This window comes from Mandrillus leucophaeus, unplaced genomic scaffold (assembly GCF_000951045.1).
Source record: "Mandrillus leucophaeus isolate KB7577 unplaced genomic scaffold, Mleu.le_1.0 Scaffold163, whole genome shotgun sequence".
NCBI classification, from domain to species: domain Eukaryota; kingdom Metazoa; phylum Chordata; class Mammalia; order Primates; family Cercopithecidae; genus Mandrillus; species Mandrillus leucophaeus.
Genome location: NW_012101621.1, coordinates 121,080 through 132,239, shown reverse-complemented (window position 1 = coordinate 132,239; position 11,160 = coordinate 121,080). Strand labels below are relative to the sequence as shown.

At 36.1% G+C, this 11,160-nt stretch overlaps 1 protein-coding gene across 1 annotated transcript; it reads right to left on the bottom strand.

The window, feature by feature from the left end:
• Positions 1-1,284: 1,284 nt before the first annotated feature.
• LOC105536692 (olfactory receptor 4F15) lies at positions 1,285-2,257 on the bottom strand. The gene has a single exon (XM_011976122.1). It carries the CDS (start codon positions 2,237-2,239, stop codon positions 1,301-1,303), a length of 939 nt encoding a protein of 312 aa, XP_011831512.1. The 5' UTR covers positions 2,240-2,257; the 3' UTR covers positions 1,285-1,300.
• Positions 2,258-11,160: the final 8,903 nt, after the last annotated feature.

Sequence of the window (11,160 nt, the reverse complement as noted above, 5' to 3'; positions counted from 1 at the left end):
AGGGTCTCTGAATACTACCATAGACAAAAGAACACTGTTTAATAATAAAGTTTAAGCATCTTTTTTATAATTAATGATTTAAAATTCAGCTTTGGTAGAACTTGAACAAGAAAATGTAAAGTAATGATTTAAAATTCAGCTTTGGTAGGACTTGAACAAGGCAATGTATCGTGGTGGTAGAAATTAGGGAAGGATTCAGAAATGATAAAGAAGTGCTAACTGCTAATGATTTCCTGGTAGGACGCCATAGAAATGATTAGTATAAAGCTCTCTCTTCAAATAGACTCAAAATTAGGCCTACAGGAAAAGCTGGAAGAGTGGAATATGTGCATCAAATCAAAAACAAAGTTGACCTGAAAGTGAAAGTCATGGTTTCTGGTGCCTGGCTCTCTTTGATGATTTCCAGCTATGTGCCTTTGGGCAAACTGTAGTCACCACTCAATTCGTGGATTTTAGTACGTGTAATTTGAAGGGATTACAACAAATGGTGTTGGTAATCCAGTCTAATTCTAAATATAGGACTAACAATTTTCCAGATGGCCAGACAGCGAAGCCTGAAAAGGAGGCAAAATATGTAGAGACTGGAGCAATACAAAGCAAATACTTTAGGAACAAAAAGAATTAAAATCAAGAGAGTTAGATACTAAACAGGCCAGGTGTGGTGGCTCATGCCTGTAATCCCAGCACTTTGGGAGGCGGAGGTAGGTGGATCACTTGAGGTCAGGAGTTCAAGACCAGCCTGGCCAACATGGTGAAACTCTATCTCTACTAAAAATACAAAAATTAGCCAGGGGTTGTAATGGGTGCCTGTAATCCCAGCCCCCAGGAGGCTGAGGCAGGAGAATTGCTTGAACCCTTGAACCGGAGAGGCAGAGGTTGCAATGAGCTGAAATCATGCCATTGCACTCTAGCCTGAGTGACAGAGCAAGACAAAGGGAGTTAGGTAGTAAACAGGTTAATTGAATGTGTAGTTTGTCTATCGATAGAATAATCTGTCCAATAGAGAAAAAGATACATAGTATTATTATTTGTTCATTTACATGGCACTCGCCTAGAACAAGGTCTTTCAAAGTGGTAGGTTACAAAAGACATTAAGATTTAACATTTAGCACTTTGATGCGCACGGTGCAAAGAATAACACCACTTCTAATTTAACGGTGAAATTGTTACCATAATTTAATAGATTTTCAGGCATATAATATGGCCTGAGTCTTCGGTATTTCTCTGAAATTGCATAGTTTCTTTTATGCAATCAGCATGAGGAATAATTCATAGTTACACACCTTCACAACCAACCCATTTACAAAATCTTTGTAAAATGCACAAGACGACTGCACAGTCTCTTCATTGCCACTTTCATGTCATTGTTCCTGAATGTGTAGATAACTGGATTCAGAAAAGGAGTAATAAATGCATCAAAAATAGCAAGATATTTATCCAGGTGTGATGTGGGAGAAGGCCATGTGTAGAAAAACATCAGTGGCCCAAAGAACAAGATGACCACAGTGACATGAGCTGACAGGGTGGAGAGGGCCTTGGCTAAACCACCAGAAGAATGTTTCCAAACAGTGAACAGAATGAACATGTAGGAAATTACCAGCAAGACAAAGGAGACCACAGAAATGAGTCCACTATTGACAGTGACCATGAACTCCAGTTCTTGGGTGTTTGTGCAGGCAAGTCTGAGGAGCCGAGGGAGGTCACAGTAAAAACTGTCAAAGGCATTAGGACCACAAAAAGGTAAATCTATCACAAAAACTAATTGGACCAATGAGTGGATAAGGCCAATGATTGAGGAAGTGGCTAAAAGGTAGAGACACATTCTTGGGCTCATGATGATCAGGTAGCGGAGAGGTTTACATATGGCCGTGTATCTGTCAAAGGCCATGGCTATGAGCAGCGCCATCTCAGTGCCCCCAACAGCATGGTTAAAAAAGATCTGAGTAATACATCCCCAAAAGGAGATGGCTTTGTGCTTCTTGAAAATATCACAAATCATCTTAGGGGCTGTAATTGAGCAAAATGCCATATCAATGATTGAGAGGTTAGCCAGGAGGAAATACATGGGGGAGTGCAGATGAGCATCTGTGATTACAGTGAACACAATGACAATGTTTCCCATCATGCTTACAAAGTAGAACAACAAGGAGAAAACAAAAAGTAGAAGCTGAATCTCCCATGAGTTGGTGAGTCCCGTGAATACAAATTCTGATACTACAGAGTGATTCATTCCATTCATTGCCTCAGACTCCAAGATCAGTTTTCATGTTACTTACCTAAAGGAAGAAAGAAAATGAGAAAGAATTACCTAGGCAAGTACTCATGTTCAAGAAAGAAAGCCTCCAGCCATGAAAATAAGTATCATATTAACATCTCACACAGCCAAATAACCCTCATCACATGTATGCTGGACTTCTACTTAGAGGGGTCAGCTGGCTCCTATTTGGCATTAGGGTTTTCAAAACTACTACTATTAAATTAATTCCATCCTTAGACCTATCTCTCCTCTGCTTTTGTGCTACATGAATATTTCCTATTTGATCCTTCCCAGGATGTTCTATTTGGGTGAGATATAAGGTCATCTTTAAATACGTATCACTATGATTATTTATCAATGGATATGATTTCAACCAGTGACATGAGCCACCTAACAATTACTCATGCACAGCATACAGCTGTTCTATTATTTATATTGCTTGATTAGACTTTAGACGTTTCCCTTCTTTTTCTAAATTTCAAAATTTCTCTTATTCTATTCTCCAATTCACAAAATCTAATTCTCAAAATCCCAGCCAAATTCTCACTTATGTGTGAAATCTTCCCAATGTGACCAAGACTCTATTCTCATCGCACCATCAGCATTTATTTTACTCTGCTTCTCACAGTTATAGAAGTGTCCATTTCTCCAATTAAAATGTAGACTCTTGGATACAGAAGCCATGACTGATCCACAATGGTAGCTCCTACCATCATCACAATAACCAATTGTGACCAACACAGTCATATAATAAGTGTATCACGCTTGTTGAATGAAGGCATACATTAATGGGACTGAAGAATGACACTGGAGTCAAGAGAGTACATCATAATTCAGTAAGGTTTATATTAATAGTGTATTAACAACATGCCAATCAGGAATTATCACACTATCCCTATTTCAATCCTGTACTTATTTAACCACTCAAAGAAACATTTATATAAGATGTCATAAAAATAAATATGGGGTCTTATTCATTTTAAAGGCAATAAAAGGCTTCTAGGAAGAAACCACTGCATTTTATAAGTGATTTTTTAATCTCAATTTTTATATAAAAGATGTAATGAGCTGAAACACATAATCTCCTCTAATGTAGATATACACACCCAGGGGATACCATAAGATAAAAACCATGTCACATAAAGGCAGTCTCTCTTTTTTATCGAAATACATTTGGAGTGAATAAAAGTGACAGAAATAAAATATTGAGTGAAAAGAGCCAGACAGTGTCTGTATCTGCACTCTGGAAGAAGATGATGATTGAGTAATGGAGATTAAGTCCAGAAAATAAACTAAAGAATGGTGGTCAGGTCCCAGCATGGGGAGGTGTGACAATATTACAATTCTTTAAGGATGAAGAAAAACTGCCAGAAATAAACCATTAGACTTTCATTGTTCAATGAAATGTTCCTGATTTTGTCCAACATTTGTTTTATAAATAATTCATAAAGGAAGAAATATAGGAAGCAATCTGCTCAGCCTCACAAAGGTAATTGGTGGGAAAATTTATACTGGGACCAAGAACTTTTTATTTCCAAAGTTATTTACAGTAAATACTTGTTACATTAGTTTACTACTGCTGTTGTAACAAGCTACTACAAATCTAGTGGCTTACCACATACACACACAGAGTTATATTCTTATTGTTCTAAAAGAAAGAAGTCTAAAGTGAGTTTTCAGAGCTAAAATCAAGGTGTCAACAAAGCTGCGTTCCTCCTTGAGCTTCTACAAAAGAATCCGTTTCCTTGCCTTTTCCAGCTCCTAGAAGATGCTTCCATTCCTTGCTTGCTCATGACTCTGCCTCTGAAAAGTACATCACTCCAACCTCAACTTCTGTCATTGCATCTCTTCTCTGACTCTTCCTCTTATAAGGACCCTTGTAATTACATTGGGAAAGTCCAGATAATCCAAGTAAATCAAGATTCTTAAATTATTCATATCTGTACATTTTCGCCAGATCCAGAAATTAGGACATGAACATTTTTGAAGGCTATTATTCCATACAGCACAGCTTTCTTACTGTGAACAAGTGCTTTACGGGAAAAAGGAAAATCTAAAACTAATGAATCTACAGAGAGATTTCAAGTAGCCTGTCAGGAAGGTGGAAGAGATATTGAGGGAATGGGGAGAGACAGTGCATCCTGACTTTTGCTCTCTAACTATACATTAGTGACTTCTGACTCCAGTTACATGTAGGACCAAGCATGGCCACTAATGACTGTCAATAAGGAAACAAGGATCATTAGTCAACCAACATGTTCTTAGAAAAGTATTTATGCTAGGTATATCACTCCTGAGTGGTTCTCCGAATGATTTTGTTCATTAATTCAAAAAATATCTTGAGTGCCCAGGATTCCAGAAACAATTCCAAAGGTTGGGTTTATAGCATTGACAAGAATTCTTGCTTTTGTAGAATCCATATTCACCAGAGCAAATGCAATTTTGGTATCACATACAGATTTTCATTCTACAGAAAGGGTAAGAACATTTGAAGAAAGTCTATAATTTATCAACTACCTGGGGAGTCTCAAACACTCTATTTCTAATTCAATTTCTACTTTCAGGATACCTCAGTTTTCTGACTTCTTCCTTTACCTGAATTCTTACAACTATAACTTCTATTACAATATTTTCCAGTGGGTTTTATCCGATAAAAATGCATTGGTTTTATCTCCCCACATATACATATAAAACTCGTGGGGTCTAGTTTCACATACAATGATTCTTTGTATTGACTCTAAAGCAACTCAAAAACAATGCTGGGAAGATTTCTTGGCTTATTCATTCATTCACTCAACAAGTATTTATGCTGTATCTATCAAGTGCTTAACAGTGCACTAAACCTTAGAGATTATATAAAGGTGAAAATATATACATTAATTATGTTGAAAAAATTAAGAAATTGAACATAAATAAAATGAGAATCTAAGGTTATCAGAACAATTTTAAGTAAGAGCTGTGCAAACCATTCTATGATTTACATCTAAATCCTCGTGACCTGAACTATAAACTAACCAAAACTTGTCTAAAAATGGGCAAAAACAAAAAGACAAAAATAAATCCTTCTAATCACTAAGAGAAAAAATAGCCTTGTAGCAAAAAATGCTATTAAGGCTTCCATGAAGTAGGAATAATAAAAATACGCTATGAAGTGGAAATATATGTGGTGCTTCCTCCAAACTGAAATTTGAATAGCAAAAACTTACAACTCAGAATAGCAAAAGAAATAATGGAAATTTCACTTTTAATGAATTTACAAGGAAAAGAACAAAAATAAAAGAGGGTTTATTAGGTCTTTCAAAAAAATATGAGATTCTGTGTAAAATTTACTCAAAGACAGAGCCTACACAAAGGCAAGGTGAACTTTTTTAAAATACATTTTTTAAATCAGAAAGGAAATAGATGAGAAAAAAAGAGAAGGGGAAATTGAATTATTGAATTCAACGGGAGACTAAGATGGTTCATTATGATAAAGGGCAAGTGATGGCAAAGTAGGAGTTTGTCTAGATGTGCAATATTAAAAGCTCAAGTGCCCGAAAATATTTCCTTTTAGCATTAGAGTTGCTTTGTTTTAGGTTAATGTACTGCAGCACTAGAGTTGCTTTCTTTTTGGGTTAACATACTGAAGTCCCTAGTTTTGCTTACATTGGTACAGGAAGGATATTCCATTGAGCTACTGCAGACAAACAAAAAAAATTGCCAGCTGGTTTTCCTTAGTGGAGATCTTACGCATGCAAGACATAAGAGTGTTGATGAAGAAATAAGTGATCCATTTTTAAGCTTAATCATTACCCAAGAAGGATTATCAAGGATTGGTTGCTTCAAAAGACAGGGTAAGAGCTTAACGGCTAGGTAGGAGAATAAGAGTTACAAGAATGAAAGCTAGAACTGAGTAAAAGAATAAATTGAGCTAAACACAACATGTACCTACTTCATAATCCCTTGTAAAGCAAAGATGAGAAAATAACACAAAGAGCAAACAGCAGCAGATCTAAAAATTTACTCAGCTCTTGTCTTCTTGTCTTCACATTTCTTGAGTATTAAGTATTCATCTTTGGGTTGCTGAATGGCTTCCAGGATGACACATTGGGTTATAATTGTTTGACTGTTTTTGATGCATGCCAGACCCTCCATAGAAAGAATGTGCTCTCTCCTAAGGCCATTGCCATTAGGAGATATCCTGCTTTGAGTTCCCTAGTCTGGCCTGGCTATTGCTCTCAATAATTATAATGACATGAATTACAGTCATCATCTATTTATACTACTTAAACAATTGTGATAATGTGACAAATACAGATACTCTAGCATTTGATGGAATCATTTAAATTTAAATTCACCTAACTGGAATTGAATGGCATTAGAATTGGGCAACTTCTTAGAATAGATTTATGATCACTACATTTTAAAATTTTGAAAACAAATATGTTCATTATTCTCAATTCGTAAACTCGGTGAGCTGGAAAAGATCTGAGAATATGTTCTGAACCGCTTCCTTTCTTGTATTTACCCATCAAGGAAATGTCAGTTTTTCCTCAGTTTTCAAGGTTTAAAAATATATGTCTTAGCTATTATGAACAGGTGTTAAACCTTTTTTTTTGTTGTTTTGGAGACAGATTCTCACTCTCACCCAGGCTGGAGTGCAGTGGCACAATCTTTATTCACTGCAACCTCCTCCTCCCCGGTTTAAGCGATTCTCCAGCCTCAGCCTCCTGAGTAGCCAGAATTACAGTCATGCACCATCGCATCTGGCTAATTTTTGTATTTTTAATAGAGATGAGGTTTCACCATGTTGGCCAGGCTGGTCTCAAACTCCTGCACTCAACTGATCTGTCCACCTCGGCCTCCCAAAGTGCTGGGATTACAGGTGATGAGCCAGCACGCCCAGCTGCATCCTGCTTTTCATTAACATAAAAGTCCAAATGTTCTCATACAAAAAGGAAATCTCTCATCCTTTCAATTAAGCTGATGTCCACTTAATTCATCCTCTGTGGATATAAAGTTGTCAGCTACTCTGTCAGATAAGTGCTTAATATCCTTGATGTTGGTAAAAGCAGATAAAGATCACTCATCTGTACCCTCTAGTTTTAACACCTCAATTCTTTAGCCTTCCTCAAAGGATCCATCTTCTACCTATCTTTGTCACTTTTGTCTAATCATTCCATTTCACTACCTAAACTTCCCATTGTATACACCTAAAAAACTTATCATAAATGTTTTGAAAACATAAACAAGTATAGAAGATTTATTGCAGGTTGTTAAACGCTACACATTTAGTTTCCTACTTTTTTCTCCATTCTTCAATCAACTAAATTTAACAGACACTACATTTATTTTTAGTTCATGGTGAGTTAGAACCCTAGATGTTTTTCTTCCAAATAAGTTTTCAATTATTCCTTCTCCATCTTGATTCCATGAAACTGGGATTTTATTTTTTAAAACTTCACTTATGACTAGTATCTAATGAACTTTCTCCTTTTTATATATTGGGTCTTCTCTAGAATTAGAAGTAAATAACAAGCTTGTTAGGAAGACAACAAGCATATTTTTCTTCATTTTCAGCGCTAATAGATTTCCCCAAAGGTCTCTGGGTACCACAAACAACTTTACAAACATCCTAGTCCTGGCCTGAACCAAGCCACAGTGCAGACTCCAGACTCTGTAGTATACCCTGTTGCACCTTTTCATCTCCAAGTCATTTCTAAGTTTTAGTTAAAAAACTAAGATTAATTCTTGTTCTCCATATCCATCGTAATTCATATTTACTCCTTTGCTGTGATCATTTCCCCACAACAACCACCTGTTTCTTTCTGCCCCAGGCTAGCAAACTGTTACCTGAGTCTTTCCTGCAGCTGAAGTTTATCTAGTTTACCTTGTTCCTGTTGTGAACTTCATGCCATCCTTACCTTGTAGCTATTTACAGACTGTCATCTCAAGCACACACAGATACTTAAAGTATTTATATAAATGGAAAAAATAGCTAATTAACTGCACTGGAGGATAGTGACCTAATAAAGCTATAATGACCTGGGACTGCAACTCTAACGTCAGTGAGCCAAGAAATTGTCTCCTAGAAATATATTCAAAGCAACAAAGAAGAAATGCTGATAATGAGTCACAGGAGGAAGAAATGACTCTAGAATCTCTAAGAAAAATCAATCTCCACCTCTTTATATTTTTCTGGGTTATTTTTCTTTTTTAACTTTTATTTTAAGGTCAGGGGTACATGTGTGGGTACATAGGTAAACATGTGTCTTGTGGGTTTATTGTGCAGATTTTTTAATCACTGAGGTATTAGGCTTAGTACACATTAGCTATTTTTCCTGATCCTCTCCCTCCTCCCACCCTCCAATAGGACCTAGTGTGTGTTGTTCCCCTCTATGTGTCCATGTGTTCTCATCATTTAGCTCCCACTTATAAGTGAGAACATGTGGCTTTTGGTTTTCTATTCCTGAGTTAGTATGCTAATGATAATGACCTCCAGCTCCATCCATGTCCCTGCAAAGGACACAATCTTCGACAATTTAAATCCTATCATGATAAATGAAAGTATCTCCAGATAATCTAATAATACACACTTTCCAAGAGATTCATAAAAATCATATGGAATCCTTATAAATATAAATTTTATCTATACATGAATAAAGTAGGCAAGTAAAATAGTAAACTATAAAAATTTTTAAATATCTTATAATGTGACTTTTATAAGTTATAAATTTAACATATTGTACCAAGCAATTTGAAGATATAGGCTTTATCTAATTAACATTCATTTTTTCCAAAGCAACTTGCAGTTTTCTGCAATCAAAGAAGACGATATTCATTGAATTTAATAAAAGAATCCAGTTGTTGAAGTAATTCCACTATCTTTTACTATGTCTGTCATTAGGAAGCAGGAATAATATGAATAAGGATTGACTTCAAAATATTAAGAGGAAGCAACAGGACTTGTTTGTGTGGTTTTTAAACCTTAGATGTAATCATGTGTCTCTGTCCATGGTTCTTAATGACCATTGGTTTACAACAAGTATTGATCAATTGATCAACAAGCAATGATCATTGGGTTACAACAAGCACACTTGTTTTACTTGCTTATCCCCTTTAATTTCCATTCTGAATCCCTTTCTCTCAAAGACAGTCATTCTGGTGTTTTTTAAGCGTGTCTTGCTGTTGTGTTATCATGAAACATGAAGTATTGTTTGTATGCATATACATATAAAATAGTATTCTACATCTCATTCTAATTCTTTTTTTTCCACTTATCTCATGTTGCTATATGTACATCTAGTATATCACTTCTAAATACCACAGAGCATTCCATGGTGGGTATGCACCACTCTCTGACTCTCTGAGTACCCTGATCACCTCCAAGATTTTCAGGGTCACTGATTGGATTAAGCAAGTATTGGACCTTGCTTCTAACTTCAACCCTCACATACCAACAGTGCTAATATTTAGCTAGAAGACACCAGTGTAATAATACCAGTTGTTAAAAATTTAAAATACTTGCACACTGTTTAGAATATAGCCACTGTCACAAGTCTCTTGAGGTTTCATCTGCTTCCAAGTTGATTCCTCAGAGCTCCTCATGAATCAGCTACTAAAAGTTAATGCCTGGAACAGCAGGAGTCTCCAGGATCTTGCTCCAACCCTGGGAACAGGATCTGTTCTGATCAATGCAGTTGTTTAATATTTTGAAGATCATATCTTCCCTATACTAAAACCAACACTGCCATGGACACCTTCTACACTGTCTCCCTGGAGATAGCAATGAAATGATCATGTCTTTTAAAGCATTATGAGGCATTCATAATGCTTCTCACTAGCAAAAATATTCTCACTAGCAAAAAATTTTTGAGCTAGTGAGAATTATTTTATTAATCACTGTTTTGTGGCATGGAAAAAATAATACAAATAAAGCAAATGACTGATCTAAATTAGTGAATAGTTCCAACCCTAGAAATTATATCAAAGTGGGGACACAAAGGCCATGTTCTTCTCCACAGTCCTGAACCCCAGACTTATGGTTTAAAGAGCAGTCAGTAATTCATCCATGTTGCTGTGCTAGCAATTACACATCAAAGATTCGTGACAAAATATTAAAATGCCCACTCATACAGAACTAGGCCAGAGGGTGAAATATACAGACACTAGGAACTGGCTAAGGTGGTTATACTGCCAAAGATTCTCCAGTGAGAACTCCTAGGGAAAACTAACCATAAATAGACAAAGGTTTGAAATACAAACATCAGTTCTGAAGTCGTAAGACTAGGAAACTCAAAAAGAGAGAGGCCAAGAGTTCCATCTGTATAGAAGCAAAACGTAACTGAATCAAAGAAGGAGCAAGAGAAGAGGACGTAGAATAATCATGTACACAGCTTGCCTTTACAATCCAACTATGGTGGGATGGAGTTGAAATGAACCCCAAGAAAAATCTATATGCCAAGAAAATCTCTACCCCAGCCATACCCCCAAGAAAAATCTGTTATATACTCAAATTACACCAAACCATCATCAATCCCATAGATAACTTGGGGGGACTTAATCAGGAAGAAAGAATGCAGATGCCATATGTAACATCTAAGAAGTCACTTCTATCAAGACAAATACTAAACCAATTGAGCAAATTTAACATCACTAGTGATGCTGTGTGGATATTATGTACTCTCTGATATCATGTGATTAGAAGATCTTTTCATCTTTTGGGTATTCTTTTCAAAAATCCAGAACCCATGTATAACTGTAATGAAAAATGTCAGATAAACTCAAATTGAGGGACATTATACAAAATATCTGACCAATATTCCTCAAAGATGTGACACCATGAAAAGCAAGGTAAGACTGAGAAATTGTCACAAACCTCAGAGGAGATTAAAGAGACATAATAGCTAAATGTAATGTGATAT